The sequence below is a fragment of the Acanthochromis polyacanthus genome, chromosome 12 (assembly GCF_021347895.1).
Source record: "Acanthochromis polyacanthus isolate Apoly-LR-REF ecotype Palm Island chromosome 12, KAUST_Apoly_ChrSc, whole genome shotgun sequence".
NCBI lineage: Eukaryota > Metazoa > Chordata > Actinopteri > Pomacentridae > Acanthochromis > Acanthochromis polyacanthus.
This window is the reverse complement of record NC_067124.1, coordinates 28,340,955-28,358,699: the sequence shown is the minus strand read 5'-3', so window position 1 is coordinate 28,358,699 and position 17,745 is coordinate 28,340,955. Positions and strand designations below refer to the sequence as shown.

At 37.5% G+C, this 17,745-nt stretch overlaps 1 protein-coding gene and 1 long non-coding RNA gene across 3 annotated transcripts in view; one reads left to right on the top strand and one right to left on the bottom strand.

Annotated features, from left to right (window-relative positions):
* LOC127536585 (uncharacterized) overlaps nt 1–17,745 on the top strand; it is a 47,147-nt gene that overhangs the window by 5,738 nt on the left and 23,664 nt on the right. Inside the window, exon 2 of the long non-coding RNA XR_007945645.1 lies at nt 10,403–10,564. This is a non-coding gene — a long non-coding RNA (uncharacterized LOC127536585). The remainder of the gene's footprint in view (nt 1–10,402; nt 10,565–17,745) is intronic.
* Nucleotides 1–17,745, bottom strand: part of gabbr1a (gamma-aminobutyric acid (GABA) B receptor, 1a) — a 132,936-nt gene that overhangs the window by 93,772 nt on the left and 21,419 nt on the right. For both annotated transcript variants that reach the window (XM_022199160.2, XM_022199159.2), the window contains exons 5-6: nt 10,333–10,518; nt 8,154–8,171 (exon numbers count right to left, since the gene is read on the bottom strand). In XM_022199160.2, coding sequence (XP_022054852.1) covers nt 8,154–8,171; nt 10,333–10,518 — 204 coding nt within the window. The remainder of the gene's footprint in view (nt 1–8,153; nt 8,172–10,332; nt 10,519–17,745) is intronic.

Here is a 17,745-nt window from a genome sequence, read left to right as displayed (position 1 = left end):
AACACAGTCGAGGCGCAACAGTGCCGGGGAGTGCAGTGTTAACAACCCCACGGAGGCAAATGCCACATCGGGAGAAGGCATTAGCTGCGGCACAGCCTGAGAAAGATGCAGGGGAGACATGGCTGCAGTAACATGTTGCTGAGCCGCTTTAATGAGGGCCCTGTTACTGTAGATTTGTGTGTGTGCAGTTTGCACAATGGCCATCTTTCAGAATAATGGCCTGTTTTCCTCCTGGTAGACATGTTAGTGGAAAAATACTGTTTTGAATGTTTCCATTTTAACATAATTGCCAGATTGCGTTCGCCTCCACCTGCGGAGCACGTTACCAAGGCAGCAGTCCAAATCATTGTGACAGAACATACTGGGTGAAATCAATCAGACTGCTGCATGTCTCAAGACACCGATATTTGGTACACATAAGCGCTGAGAGTATGAGGTGTATAAAGATTCACTGTGCAAAGATATGACTAGAGTAGAGTATTCTAAATTCCATCCTGTGTGCTGTCTGTCTAACTTTGCCTTTTGTTGAGTGTTAGAAGTGAGTACACCTCTGGGCAAAATCATCTAAATGTCAACTCTCAATAAGTTGAATAGTACATTTCAGAAAGACTGTTTTAAAATTTCAGGCCCCAAGGTCGAAACTCATTGCAACAAAGGTCAATCTACCTGTGATCACTGAAACTAAATTGAGTTCACTTGTTACATACAATCAGCAAACCTGCATGAACATGGTTCTAAAGTGAAATGTGAACAGCAGAACCTTCTCAGTTTCAGTCTGTGCCTATCTGCGTGTCTGCATTGTGGCTCCACACGGAAAAGAACTGAATAGAGAAAAATCTGAATGTGAAACTGGAAAAGGATCCTGGAAGATTGGTGAGCAACTAATAATCAGTGGAAACACAGCTTCAGCAGTAAACAGGAGGTAAAGAAGGATCCATAGTACCACTGATCAGAGCTGCACTGGTTGCTCTGCTAAAGCGACTCCACAGACAGTGAACTAATTCTACAATTTAGCTGTGACCGCAGCTGCTTCAGAGTTGGCACAGGAGTTGATAATTGAAATTAGAGTTTCTGTGACGGTTCATGCAGTGTGAAGGACACTTCATAGCATCAGCCTCTATGGAAAGAGTTCAAGAAGAAACGCTTGCTTATTCTTTTGCAAAAACCTGCCAGATCAAAATTAGCGAAACAACATGAAAAGAAGCCTGTTGGGAGCACATTCTTTCGTCAGATAAGGCCAAGATAAATCTGCTGGGCTCAGATCGAGTCCAGCATGTTGGGTTTGAACCTGACCAGGACTAATACAGTGAATGATGGGAGTGTGATGATTTGGGACTGCATGAGAGCAGAAGGTGCTGGGAAGATGACATTCATAGATGCACTATGAATTCCTGTAGATAAACCAAAATACTGTCTGACAAGATGAGTCCCAGTCTACAGAAGCTTGATGAAGAAGAATATTTCAGCATGAGAACCATCCAAAGCATGAAATCACACACGCGTTTCTACAGAAGAACAAAGTGAAAACTACGATCTGGACGAGTATGAGGCTTGATTTGAATCCAGCAGAACATCTTTGGGATATTTTAAAGAGAAAGGTAGAGCAACACAAATCCTCCAGGAGAGAGCAGTTGGAAAAAGTACTCTTTAATGAATAGCAGAACACCTCTGGAGAAATTTATTATCCTCCGTGTCAAAGAGGATTGATTCTGTCATCAAAAATAAAAATGAAGGGATGGACTGACTTAAGTTGCATTGAGTTCTGCCTATGGAGCCTGTATTTTTTTTATATTATCAATATATTCACTTTCAGTTTTAAAATCCTTTGATGTTAAAGTGATGTCACAAACTCACTTCTGTTGTGTACTGTGTCTGGTGAAAACTGAAACCCCATTTAAACTTTACCAGGCCAGCATTATTGGACAGAGCAGAATTTATGGGAGTACAGATGTCGGCTAGTAGGCTGGAAAAATATAGTTCATCAGGCACTAACACAGATACAGTATGGTTGTTACGTAATTTGTCCTGCAGCAGCACGCTACCTTGTTTTCCAATGCTCTGCAGCATCTCAGTTATTAGAGAAATACATCATGCCTGAGCATCTGGGTGGAGTGGATTCTGTTAAGAATAATAAATTCATTGTTCAGCAATAAAACTACTGCCACTAGGGCAGAACTTTAGTACATTTTTATGAATTCGGCTGTAAAAAAAAAAAAGGAATAACTTCTGCTTTAAGAATGTTTTTACTGCCGAAATATTGTCATTCGTGTGCTTTAAAAGTCCATTACCGCCATGAGCAAGGCTCAAAATCACATTTCAATGAGGTGAGGAGTGTGAATAAATCAGGGGACACATGAGGTAAATAATTTTTTAAAAGCTCCGCTGAACTTTTTAGGGGGCAACCTTGAATCTCGCAGCAGTTCCAGCGAGGTCCACAAGTCTGAGAGCACGAGTGAAGATGGTTCAGTACAAAACACGTCTTTTCAAATGATATCAACTGACATGAATGTCAGAATCTCTCAGTGTCCGTTCTTTTGCTGCTCTGACAGCAGCACTTGAGCTGCAGGGGTTCATCCAGACCTGATGATCCAGAGTTTTCGACACTCTGAACCTTTAGAAACCCTCAGTCCAGCCGTGACTTGATGCTGAGAAAACTCCTCTTTGCTCCGAGCAACAATCTGACTTCTGACACTCTCACTTGATGCCATGTTTCCCACAATCACTTCTTTCTGCTGGAAACTGGATTTACAGGCAAATTTCTGACAGGTGAAAAACAACTGTAGGTTTAGTTACACAAATTTTTGATGGGCTAATCAAATCAACTCAAGAAACTCTGGCCTTCTGTCTAAAAGATGATCGCTGCCACTAACCCAGAATATTCCTTCTTTAATTTACATGTCAGAACTTCGACACCCATGTTTATAAATCTCAACCACTGTGATAATTTCCAGGTTTACATGAAAATATGACAGATTTCCGACATGCTCTCAGACTTTTGGACCCCTCTGTACTTCTGAAGTGCTAACAGTTGGTCTGATTGCATGTGTTGATATGCTGTGATGCTGTACAGTGAACTCACATGTCAAGTTTGGAGCAAAGCTGCAATCCCAATGATTCAAACCATCTTTAAAGGATGCTATCAAGTATTGTCTGTGTAGCCAAAGTCTGACCTATTAAATATAGAAATTAATGCATAGAACTGCAATTTATCACTTCAGCATCAACCCTACTATGTCACATTTCAGGAAGGTTGATGTGAAATACTGCAAATTATTTCAAACATGCCATTTTATAACAGAAAAAGAAAACGCACACACAACTGTTACTTTCAATGACGAATCTACAAGCAAAGTCTGTCCGATAGAAAATACATTATTATTGTTATGATTTAAGGGTTTTTGATTATAGAGTTTTGAAGAAAAACTGTTTGTTGACATGCAGGCTTCATATATGCACAGAAAAATAAGCGAAGAACCGGAGAGAAACACTGAAAAAGAAATGTGGTTGCAAAAACAAACACTGCATCAGATGTAGGAATATTTTAACTACATAAAGAATGATATAGACCAAAAACTGGTTCTTTTTCGGCAGCATCTTTCACCACGAGGCAATATGACTGCTTCGTTGGTGCATTTAAATCACCAGCACAAAGCTCTGTATCACTGCAAAACCAGATCCGAATGTTATCCAAAGCAAAAAACTTTCCTGGATACCTCTGCCAGTGTTGCACCATACCAGAAAAGTCCTGAACAGCTTTTTTCCCAGCGTCATCAGTTATCTTTCATTTCCATTGCAGATGTACTCCCCTTTAAAATCACCCAAATCATTCTAGAATGAGTCACTCTTTCCAAAAAATAGTTATTCAAGTCATCTGGTGAAAACTCCTGTACTTTTTCATAGCTCAGAAAAACTAAGTTTTGCAAAGTTGACCTTTTTCAATATGATGCAGCCCTAGTAATGCAGTTTGTTGTGAGTCAATCCCATTTGCACCATCCTGCAACCATAAATATCTCTAAAATTAGTCCACAACTGAAAACAGCCTAAAAAAATGCAGTTTTTGTAACTGTGTGTCAGACATCCTTAACTTAGGTGGATACATGTGTATTTTACTTAATACTACTGGGTTGTAACTGTAATATTCAAAGTACTGGTGTAAATTAACTTAATAAAAAATTACTCCAGGGCCTCAATCAATCTTATTTCTCTATTAGAAAAGAACTTTGGTTCAGTGTTTGACTTGATGAATAGCAACCTGTTTTTTTTTTTTTAATTTAACTACTTCACTGAAAACAGAACTTCATATAAAAGAGGGTAATCACACGTTTATCTTGTTGACAGCTCAAGACAAATGTGAAGATGACAGGAGTGAGCAGCTAGTCTTTCTTTTTCTGTTTGTCAAGATCTACGTGGAGCAAATTAGCTCAGCATCAAGTGCGGAGAAGTCAGAAGGGAATTGAAAGACCGGAAAAGAGACGAATAATACAGCTGCCATTATGCTTTTCTGTCCTGTTAGTGTCTCTAACAGTCTGAAAACGTGATAATATGTGCCGATAAAAGATCAAACTGATTGTTAAAAGGAATTATCTGACAATAGGATCCTTTTCACTGTGCTGGCACGGCTGCAGAGTTTAGACAGGCTGTTCTCGCTGCTTTGCTTGCATCCATTATGCACCTCTGGTTGGTAAAGAGTACTCGGAGAAAACAGAGAAACCAGAGATGCAATCCACCTGCATCTCTTTGCACACACTGGCAGACAGACAGGAGCAGGGTATTAACCTTTCTCCCGCTGAGGAGGCAGTAAGTGGGTGGTGATGGCACATGGAGAGGAGACAGAGCAGAGCTAGAAGGAGGTCAGTGTGGAGACAGTGGATGGAAATTTCTATTTGAGGAAACACTGTTCTCTGCCGCTTTGTTAATTATGTGTTTGTCGAGTCTGTCTGTGACATTTGCAAAAGTTTTTATCAGCAACTTATGGGATTACTTGCATAAAAACCACATATCGAGCTCCGCGTTGCGCAAGAGCTTGGTGTGAATCATTAGAGGAACTGTAGCGAGCGAATGATTCAATATCAGGCCAATTTCTAATGTAACCGTGCAAGAGGGCGAGCCTTCCTGCAACAGCAGCAAATGTATTCATCAGCCGTGCCAGGGATCAGATGAAGCTGCTAGTGGATGTGTTGACCCTTTACTTTACCAGAGAAGGCTGACTAAGCACATTAGTTCACAGCTTTACACTCCTAGCAACAGAACCGCTGTGTTCTCGCTGAATGCATTGATCCCTCACCGTAGCGCGGTTCACTGTTCACGGTCTCACTGTATCACGGATTTTTCAGTATATAAGTATTTTAACATATTTATTGTTGTGGCGAGCTGCGTTGAAGAATGGCGCTGGAGAACGAATGGCTTTCTTTAATGCACTGTGCAACTGTCAGATGCTTTTATTTTGACACACATAAAATGTGGCAGGAAGTCATCAAACAAACTCACTGTCCTGACAACATAACACTTAACTAAACTATTTAAACCACAAAAACACGGTAAAACACAAACACTAATAACACTGTAACACTAATAGAAACCCCAACAAACTGAACTCCCATGGTGCATTGTAGCACAACAGTTCAGTCATAGCAACCGGCTCTGCAATCGCTGCGTTATTTCAATTATTTTGCGGTAAAATAAGCATTTTATAGCCAAAAAACATGAAAACAATTTTAAAAATATATTTAAAAGTAATACTTGAAACATACTAAAACAATATTTAATCAAAATAAAATGTGTAGCGTACAGCGCTGGGTGCTGATTGGCTCAGCCACTGTAGCATCAGTCTCCTCTGTCTCCCATATGTAGCAGCATTCAACATCTCGCATTGTACATTTCATCTAGATGTCTGATCGCTGCGCAGAGTGTTGCTCTGCTGTGCGTAGGGAGGGTTTATAAAGCCTTAAAATATATATAAATAATAATAAAATATGGTTGCTACTTTGTGGATTTTCCTCTATCGTGGGGGGTCTGGAATGTAACCCCGCGATAGACGAGGGACCGCTATATGGTCTTCACAGAGGGGCGGCAGCAGAGCAAAAATGATTAGCAACCAACTAATAAGACTAACATTTCCATTAAAACTTTGGAAATGAAGAAAAGACAGAAGGGAGGGGTGAATTCAGATGACTTGAACGCACTCGCTCACTCATGATGCTCATGAGCAAATTAAATAGTCCTAATCTTCTCAGTCGTTAGCGTTGGATTTGTTGGAAAAAATAATGTTTGTCGTGTAATGCGACGCTGCAAGCCCTGCAATGTTTCTGATATTAGGTATGAAAACTCTTCTTTTTTTTTTTTACTTGTGCGGTGAGCTTCAACCATAATCTCGTTTCTCACAGCAGAAAAATATTTAATTGGACAAGCTGTTCATAGAAGAAGTTTCCAAGCACCCCCCCAAGTCAGATTCTCCCAGCTGGTGAGGGGATTTAAACCATCAGTTAGAGAACAACCACTTGTCAGTGCTTCAGGCCTCTGCTGCCCCACATGGAGGCAGTGAGGGAGGAATCTCAAAGACCACTGCTGCCCTCTGGTGGCCACAGTTTAAAAGCACGTCTTTTTAAGACTGGTCTATTGAATGTATAATGATTTAAAAGCCACACTTTGAAGTAGAGCGCTGTTCATTTCTGAGGAGTGAAAAGGTAATTAGAAACTTTAAGTAGGAACGCAGATTTATTTTATATTAGTTACTTGAGGAACTCATTGTCTGCAGTTCTTGCAATTTGTGTCTTTTCTGCATGAATTTATGTCAGCAATATCTTTATTTATGCAAAGAAAAACACAAAATAAGTAAAAAAGTAGCTTTTAGTCAAGTACCTGTTCTAAATATTTGCGTGGATTTATCTACACCTGTATTAGAAGGCACCTAAGTACTGTAATTTAGTATAATTTGGAGTTACTTTCTTCCATTTTCTGCTACTTTATACTTACACTCTACTACAGTTAAGAAGCAAATATTGTACTTTTGATTCTGCTACATTTATCTGATATTTTAATTATTTATATTTAGGTTAATCACATAAAATATAGTAAAGGATGTAATATTATTGATTAATACACACGTTTATTGATCTATAAGGGTGAAGCTGACCATCTTCAACAAATCAATGCAACAATAATTAAAATCCAACAATGTAATATATATTGTTCTTAAATATGACATTCTGCACAATGACTGCATTTGCTGTACTTTAAGTAAAATTTTAAAAGTATATAACTTTTTTGTGTTAACTTTTTACTAAATTAAATACAGGACTTTCATGTGTAACAGAGTATTTCTACAATGTTTTATTGTGATTTTTACTTAAAATCTGAGTGTTTCTTCTCTGGTGATGTAAGAAATTTACACCTGACACCGTTTCAGTGACAAGTGTTGCTTTTGCTTTAAGAAATCTGAATCAGCAGCTTTATATTGTATTTAATTTATTTTATACCAATGCTGTTGCACTTTTTCTGCCTTATGAAAGGAGGTTAATAAAATGTATAATTACATAAAGCTGTGATTAGAAATGAATATATATATTAAAAAGTATAATAAAAATGAACTGAAATTTTATGCAATTCTAAAAAAAAAAACATTTTTTCTCTCTTAAAATCAAAATAAATAATAAATAGACAAAAACCTAATTTCTGTTTGGAGATGTGTTTACTTTTTAGAGCCACTGAAGCAAATTCTTTAAATAACCATGAGATTATTATAAATTGTTATCAGACATTTTTTTTTTCTTCTGAAAGGATGCATTGTAAGCAGAAACAGTGATTTAAAATTATAATTTTAATACTATATTATGGAAGACAGGGGCAGTTAATTGAGGTTTAAAGATGGTAAGAAGCTGGGATAAACTAAATATAAGAAATAGATGGACTTGCCTCGGTTTTTTCCCCCATAAATGGAGTGTTGGGGTTCATCAGTTCACCTTTTTCATAAATTAATGGCTTACTTCAAACTTTTTATGTTGGACTTCATGGTTTTTGTTGAAAAGAGAATGTTTTGGCTTGTTTCAATGTGATATTTAATGTTTATTGTTGTTGGTTTGTCATTTACTACTTATTTATTCATTTATTTAAAATTTAATAAGTGGACCGTGATCTGAAGAATGAAGTCTTCTTACCTGTATAGTTTCTGTCATCTTTTGCAGGCAAATAGAAAAAGAAGGACAAAGAGAGTTCGTTAAAAATACAATTAAGTGAAACAATCACATTCAGTTAATTCATCATTCATTTGAACAGATTTCATTTCAGATCCGTCTTTTTAATTTGCATTTCTTGGTGCAATAAAGCTCAGAATTCAGATGATTTGCTCCACTAGGTGGCAGCAACGCAACACCGCTAAGATGCTGTGAGATACACTGAGAGCTGAGCAGTGGCCTGGCAGGAGCTTCCTATTGTGTAATAGTGTGAAGAAGAAAAAAATAGGTTGCAGCTGTAGTCAAAAAGGGCTGAGAAACTTTAAAATCTCCTCTAATGCACGATCAATAGAAAGTAGTGAGAAGAAATGCAGCATCAGGGTCCATTCTAAGTATTTAAACATATCGGTAAAGCCTTTATTAAACCGCTAGATTTCTTCAGGATCATAAAATAAGCAGAAATCTTTCAGCTGTCCATTCCAACTGGGCTGATAATTCCTCTTTTATCTCTTTTAATACCACCATTCCCATAGCAACTTTAGTGGTTGCCATGCCAACTCATCTGATAACCAGTTGGCAATCTAGTTTCCTTCACTTCTTTGTTTCATCTGCGTGTGTGTGTGTGTGTGTGCGGGTTTTTTTTCCACCCAAAATCCTCATTTATTTGAAGTAATGTGAACAAATCTTTTCAGACAGTAAACGCACCATCTGTTGTAACTGAGATGGCTGCTGGGCGGCAGTGATGTCACTCACATCCACTCACACAACTGTTTATTTATCCTGCGTGTACGCTCCTGTTTCTGGACGTCAGGGATTCACTTGTGCTCATCACTTGCTTCACCTGCCAACAGTACACATGGCGCTCTTAAGGATAAGGCTCTGATTGGCCGGATTATTTATCGCCTAGCAACTGTGCTGCACTGTTAGGAGAGCAGGTGTTTGTAATTATCTGTCATCTTTAAAGCCTAATGTTCCCATGTCTGTGTGGCACACTGAGACAGCGAAGGGAGACATGTCCGTGTGACAAAATGGGATTTAAACGAATTAAGGCAAACATTTTATTGATTATAGACAATAATTAAATGCACTATAAATGAATAAGAATTTTTATTTTAAAGTTGTAATTCTGTAATGTTCAAAAGCTGTAAAAACAGTGACATAATGGCAAACATCTGTAAATTGATTATATTTTTAGCTGATTTACACACAGTAAAAAATATTCTAATTTTTCAGTCACACACTGTAAAAGATCTAATTTATATTTATGAAAACAGATTTTTTATGTGGACATTATTCTGGCCTGTTTTGTTTATTTGTTTTTTGCAGTCAGCTGGAAAATGAATTAATTGACACCCCCCCCAATCCTGATTTTACTAGTATCTAGTTAGTATCTGTAATTTACCTAAACAGGGAAACTGTGAAATTACAGTAAAAAATAGTTTGTGACTTTTCTAAATATGCTCTGCAATTAAACCGAACAGGGAAATCTGTATAATAGCAAATGAGAACATAATTTGAATTTTTCTAAACCCTATTATACAAATTTCTGCTTTTCTAATTTACATTATCTCTGTCAAATAGATTTATGACAAGTACTTGTAAAAAAATATTTTGGATGACCTAAATACAGTAATAAAATATGTGTAATTTTACAGTCAAATATGAATTAACAAATTACACTTAACAAAAATACAGATTTTTGACAGATATTATTTACAGATTTCGTATTTTTTTTATGTAGAACATGTACATTACTACTTTATTTAATATTTTCCTATATGTAAATTAACAAAACAAGGACGTTTTGTAAAATTACAGTAAATTGTCCAAAAAAATACAGATAAAATTATTAATAAATTACAATAGTATCATAATAATTTATTTCTAATAAGTTAAACTGAAGATTCCTAGGTTTAGTATATTATACCTGTATATTATATTCAGTTTAGTGTCATACAAAACAAAGAGAAGCCTTTAACAATTGAAACTTCTGCTTGAAACATCACCTGAAACAAATAATCCATAATCAAAACAGACGCTTAATAACTGTCTGTTTATTAATCTCTCAGCGGACTAATACTTTTATCTTTTAAATGTACAGTAACTGTTAAGAATACGTTTTCTACATCTTTCCTAAGCTGTAAACTCCAGCTGAGACACTCACACAGGCAGGTGGGTTTCGGTGCGTCCCACTTTCCCAGTTTAGTGCAATGGCTGATGTTTCTGCCCTCCAGGATGAAGCCGGCATGGCAGCTGTAGTGGAGCACCGTCCCCTCCACCGGCGGCCCAGGAGGCTTCACCGCCACCCTGCCGTTCTCCAGAGATGTCCAAACCCGTGGGCACAGCAGCACTGGAAACCACAGGAAACACGACAGAGAGGGAGGCATAGGTGAAAGGTAAATGCACAAGTTTGGCAACTTTAGATGATCAAACATTTCTCAGTGGTGGCCTCACAGTTTAACACATTAACTTTAACCTCTATTTACAGTCATGTTTCTGGGTGTTCATGTTGAATATAGGTCTGGTAATAAATCTTCTTTTGGCTCTTTTTTGCTCTCCACCACCTCCTGAGGGAGATATCTGTCTTTTTAGCTGCTAAATGCTAAACTGTGGGTTCATTAAAAGTTCAAAAGTAGCAAGAGTGAACAACTGTAAAGCTGTGAGTCATAAAACCAAAACAATGAGCTGAAAGACACCTAAAGGATCATATTGGTTCATTTCCACCTAGTGTATCTACCAAGTGTGTATACGATTGTGTCTCTATGCATCATTTAACTTTGCTCTCTGCTTCTCCATTGTAGACATTCAGGAAAAAAGGAGTCAAACAAAACAGTGTATATCAGGATGAGTAGGTCTGATGATGCGGACCTAATGCAGTCAATGAAATGCTCATTCCAAGTGGTGGATTTCAGTGTTTCTTTTCGGTCAGAGAAAACGAAAAATAAGTATTTTCTTGCTGCATTTCTGCTTTTTGTAGCTGATGTAGTTCATCATTGGGCACTTTGAGGCCAGAATGAGAGTTAAGTCTGATGCTATGATTCTCTCCCAGAAACTGGTGGATTGCTCCATTTTGTTTGGGGTGAGGTGCTGCCTCAAGCAAATGAGTTTAGGTATGTTCAGATTTTGTTAACAAGTGATGGGAAAATGGAGCTGAGATGGACAGATGGATTGGTGCAACATTAGCAGTAATGCTAACATTTTGTCATGGTGAAGAGGGAGCTAAATTGATTAGGATGCATCCTAGGCACCTTTCTTTGGAGGATTTCTGGCCACATTGGACTGTGGTAGAACATGAACTCTTTGGAACAATTATAAATCTCATCTCAACTGAAACTCCTCAGGATGGATGGATGGATGGATGGATGGATGGAAAAGTGCAGGGAATTCACTTGTTTTGCTCCAGTATTTGCTGTTTGTGCGATTTCTTGTTTGCCCAAATTTTTACATACGAGGTGACGAGTGTGAAGTTACGACACATAGAGACTATATTACTGTCCTGTCATCCAAAGGAATATTATAAAACCGTGTAGCTTTAATCTGAATGAAAAAAAAATCCAAATCAAACATGGTAAAACCTCAAAGCGTCAGTGTTGGTGTCATTCAGGCCTTGTTCTAAAACAGACAACATGGTTTTCTTCATTCCTGGACTCAACTGCAATCATTAACAGTCTGACAATTAGCTCTAATCATGACCAAAGTTGAGAGACAGTCGAGGATATCGATAATATCCAGAGGTGGAAGAAGTACTCAGATCTTGTACTTAAATAGAAGTAACAAAACTACAATGGAAAAATATTCTGCTGCAACTAGAAGTCATGCACTTCCATTTTCACCAAAGCTAAAGTACCAAACTGCACTTGAGTAAATGTACTTGGTTACTTTACTGTACTGATAATTCTCTGGAAACGGCACTCATGTCAAGTTTAAATGAACTGGAGAGAAAAATGAGCTTCACTGATTGATAACAGGAGTCTGCAGACGTGCTACCATTTGGTAATGAGGCTGAGGGGAATCTCATTAGTTTTTCGAGTATTTGTGATTATGATTCACAAATTGGATGAAAGGTTAGCGCCATTAGCAAAGCAATCACAGACTCCAGCCTCAGTGGCAGCAAACGGGTAAAAAAAAATACAAAATTATTGCCGTGGCTTTACATTTCTTCTGGGTAGAAAAAGCCCAGCCTTCTGGAAAAACCGTTAGATACACCGATCAGCCACAACGTTACAACCACTGACAGGGGAAGGGGACCATACACACGTGGACAAAATTGTTGGTACCCCTCAGTTAAAGAAGGAAAAACCCACAATTCTCACTGAAATCACTTGAAACTCACAAAAGTAACAATAAATAAAAATTTATTGAAAATTAAATAATCAAAATCAGCCATCACTTTTGAATTGTTGATTAACATAATTATTTAAAAAAACAAACTAATGAAATAGGGCTGGACAAAAATGATGGTACCCATAACTTAATATTTTGTTGCACAACCTTTTGAGGCAATCACTGCAATTAAACGATTTCTGTATTTGTCAATGAGCGTTCTGCAGCTGTCAACAGGTATTTTGGCCCACTCCTCATGAGCAAACAGCTCCAGTTGTCTCAGGTTTGATGGGTGTCTTCTCCAAATGGCATGTTTCAGCTCCTTCCACATATGTTCAATGGGATTCAGATCTGGGCTCATAGAAGGCCACTTTAGAATAGTCCAACGCTTTTCTCTCAGCCATTCTTGGGTGTTTTTGGCTGTGTGTTTTGGATCGTTGTCCTGTTGGAAGACCCATGACCTGCGACTGAGACCAAGCTTTCTGACACTAGGCAGCACATTTCTCTCCAGAATGCCTTGATAGTCTTCAGATTTCATCGTACCTTGCACACTTTCAAGACACCCTGTGCCAGATGCAGCAAAGCAGCCCCAAAACATTACTGAGCCTCCTCCATGTTTCACCGTAGGGACAGTGTTCTTTTCTTCGTATGCTTGGTTTTTGAGTCTATGAACATAGAGTTGATGTGCCTTACCAAAAAGCTCCAGTTTGGTCTCATCTGTCCAAAGGACATTCTCCCAGAAGCTTTGTGGCTTGTCAACATGCATTTTTGCAAATTCCAGTCTGGCTTTTTTATGAGTTTTTTTCAGCAGTGGTGTCCTCCTTGGTCGTCTCCCATGAAGTCCACTTTGGCTCAAACAACGACGAATGGTGTGATCTGACACTGATGTACCTTGGCCTTGGAGTTCACCTTTAATTTCTTTGGAGGTTGCTCTGGGCTCTTTGGATACAATTCCAACGATCCGTCTCTTCAATTTGTCATCAATTTTCCTCTTGCGGCCACGTCCAGGGAGGTTGGCTACTGTCCCGTGGGTCTTGAACTTCTGAATAATATGAGCCACTGTTGTCACAGGAACTTCAAGCTGTTTAGAGATGGTCTTATAGCCTTTACCTTTAAGATGTTTGTCTATAATTTTTTTTCGGATGTCCTGGGACAATTCTCTCCTTCGCTTTCTGTTGTCCATGTTCAGTGTGGTACACACCTTTTCACCAAACAGCAGGGTGACTACTTGTCTCCCTTTAAATAGGCAGACTGACTGATTATGAGTTTGGAAACACCTGTGATGTCAATTAAATGACACACCTGAGTTAATCATGTCACTCTGGTCAAATAGTTTTCAATCTTTTATAGAGGTACCATCATTTTTGTCCAGGCCTGTTTCATTAGTTTGTTTTTTTAAATAATTATGTTAATCAACAATTCAAAAGTAATGGCTGTTTTTGATTATTTAATTTTCAATACATTTTTATTTATTGTTACTTTTGTGAGTTTCAAGTGATTTCAGTGAGAATTGTGGGTTTTTCCTTCTTTAACTGAGGGGTACCAACAATTTTGTCCACGTGTGTATTTAATCAGCTGGTTACAGTGCTGTGTTCTGTTGGGAAACTTGCATTCCTGGAGATGTCTCTTTGACCAGTACCACCTCTTTAAACACTGTTTAATCTGATCATGCATCTGCTGGATGGAGCTCAATCCACAGAGGCCGAACTTTCCAACCTACAGGACCTAAAGTATCGGCTGCCAACATCCCAGTTCCAGACGGCACAGGACACCCACGGGTCCAGAGATGTGTTGGCAGCACAAGGAGGATCTACACAATATTAGGCAGCTGGTTTAATGTTGTGGCTGACCGGTGTAGGTTAAAAGTCTTTCTCTGCACTCAGGGCAATCTGTAAATCAGGATTTTTTTTTCCACATTTTAACTCAAATACTGGCCCATAAACATCACAAAAATACATGTTTTTAGTTTGAGGAGACTTCTTTCATGTATGTTGACTTTGCTTCATTGCTCTACAATTTAACATCCATTCCAAAGTGAAATATCCATAAAAACTTTATCGCACTGAAAACAGAATCCGTAACAAAACATTAACAGAACCTGAAGTTGACATTTGTGCTTCTAAAGTTGCAAAAAGATGTATTTTTATTGCTGATTTAGCTGCTGATTATTTTCTCCATTGGTCTATAAAATGTGATTCAGTGTTTCTGAGAGTCCAAGATGACCAGGAAATATTCACATTTAAAAAGCTTAAAAATTATTCCAACAAATGAATTATCTAGCTAATCCACAATTAATTTAATACAAAACAACTGATCAGTTAATTTTCCTTGCTTGAGAGGTTTCTAGCTGCTTGTAGGAGTCTTTCTTCTAAATTGATTAAATATCTGCAGCTTCAAACAGCAGCAGGATCCAATATAAGCATCTCCAAAGAGAGAAAGTTGTGCACTTTTATGCATGTGGAACAACAAAGTTACTTTATTATTTACTTATTCCTGAGCTCCATGTTGGGATATCATTTTATTGTAAAGGTCTGATCTGTTCACTGAAATCGAAAAAGTCTTTCTCTTTTGTTGCAGAGATTTGACTGTTTTACAGTTTCATGGCTGGATATTTGCGGTAGTTACATTATTTTGTGTTTGGATGATGCCCACACAGAACAAAACCTCTCTAATCATTAAATACCAACATATGGCAACAACATAAGCATATTTTACTGCATTAACAGTGGCTGGAGTTTTATTTTGAAAAAAATCATCACATATGGACCAAACTACAGCCGTCTTGCAAATGCTTGAACTCTTTAACCTCAAACACACTGCTGCATCACCGCCCACAGAACCCGGCTCTCAATTCACCATCAGAACAGCTGGAGGTAAAAGCTGAATTTCAATGAGCTAAAAGGTAAAAATGTTTCTACCTCAGCTGCTCTCTGAGGTTTAAATTAATTCACCCTGTGAGATTCTTCCTTCCCCTCGAGCAGCTTTGCTTCTGAGAAATGTTTGCATATTTTTAATGTGCGATTTTCTGGTACAAAACACGCACAACACGATGACGTTGGAAAGTCTCTGAAAACAAAGAATTAAAGGTGGTTTTCGTACATCTCCTCGGCTGCCTGACAAAATGGCCGAGCTCTTGAGTGTAATTCTGTTAAGCTGCCGAGTTTGTTGAATCTTGCTTCCAGCATGTGACTACATAATAAAACTCCAATCTGCACACTGCAGCTTGGGCTCTTACATAAGCCAGAGGAAACAAAAATCCTGCTGTTGAGATAGTACTCTTGGGAAAAATATATTCCTGTGGTGTTAAATGTGAACCGAAAGAACAAAAACAGAGGTGGAGCTGCGCTTTGATCCGATCGCTGGCCTTATTCTCAGCGTTTGTAGGAGCACTGAGGATGTGATCTGAGAAGAAATTACACCCAGTGTGCAAAAAAAGATTGGCTGAAAGACAACATTTGCTGTTAAACCACGTAGGAACTGTACAACAACTCAATAATAGAAAAAATTAATTAAAATATACAACAAAGTCCACATATGGAAGCTAAACAAGAGCATTATTAACTGTAATCATCTGGGCAGCACACATGGTCCTCTCCAGGGATACTGAAGGTTTCTTTTTCTCGCCTCATCAGACAGAAACACCCCAGAGCAAAGAAAATGGCTAATTAATAATCAATCAAAAGGAAACAGTGAAGTTGTGTTTACCAGCTGTGGTTGGTGACACATTAATGGAGCTGCAACTAATGAATATTTTAATTATTTTCTCAATTAATGGATTACTTTGTTGTCCACAACGCAAAGATATTCAGTTTATTCTCACAGAGCCGAAAAGAAATCAGACAATATTCAACTTTAGAAAGACAGGACGACAGAATTTGAACTGTTTTCCTTTTCAAAAACTGATTACTTATCAAAATAGTTGACAATTAAATTAGTAGTTGACGTCTAATCCACTGCTTGACTAATAATTGCAGCTGTCTGGTCTCAAATGGAGTGCGATGTTTGTGTTGCCACTGACAATTGTTTAATTGATGGTTAAACTTTCAATTATTTTCTTAATTACTTGATTACTTATTTGTCCACAACACAAACATATACTGTTTTTTTCTTCTTTTTTTTTTGCCAATGACCAATAATGAAACAAGAAAATAATGCATTTTAAGAGGCTGGAATCAGATTTTTGATTTCTATCCTGTAAAGAAAAATCACTTCAACTGACTAATCAATTATCAAAACAGCTGATGATTAATTTAAGTAATCTATTAATCAGTGATCGCCTAATAGTTTCACCTGTTTTGTCCTGACATATTGATTTAGCTGACAGTTACAGAATATTTGAAAGTTCTGTTTGCAGCTGATGATTATTTACACTATTGATTAAGCTGTCACTTATTTTCTCAGTTAACGGATTCGTTTAAATTAACAGGACACAAAGATGTTCAGTTTTTTGTCACAGAAGAGAAAAGAACTCGGAAAATATTACAGTTTAAGAAGCTGGAATCAGAATTTAGATTTCACTCAAACTGATTAATCAATTATAAAAAATAGTTGATTAATTTAATACTTGACAACTAGTCAATTGGTCGACTAATAGTTGCAGCTCTCGTCTCAAGTGCAGCCAGATATTGTGTTTGCTTGCAGTTACAGTGCCGTTTTGTTCATTTTTCAAGAACAAATAATTATTTTTTAACTGCTATTCATACCAATTACCAATTATAGAAATAGCTCATTGTAAGTCAGTCTGAGTAAATCATTTAATTGTTGACAACGAATCAATTTACCATCACAGTTCTGCAGATCAGCCAAGAAGATCTCACTGAAATAGTTTGTTTAGCCAATATGTGAAGCAAAAGTCTGCTTATTTACTATTTCAGAAATCTAAGCCTTCTTTTTTTAAATCAGCAAATGACTCAGGTGTCTTCATACAGACACATATATATAAATAAATATTTCTATTTAAAGACGGTCTTTGGTCTCCAATGATTCATTTCTGATTTCCTCGTTCATCACGTTTGTTTCGACAGCACAAAGTCTGACAACGCAGCAGACATCATGCTAGATGTTCCTCTTCGCCTTTTTCCATTAATTATTTTTAAGTTATATGCTTGAAAATCAACACTTTGTCTTCAATTTTCCCTTTTAAAGTGTTGCCAATTTAATTTTGTGTGCAGAAACATTAAGAAGAACACAGTGAACGACACACAATTGGTAATTAATTTCAGTATCGAGCATTATTACTGTTAAATCAGACAGT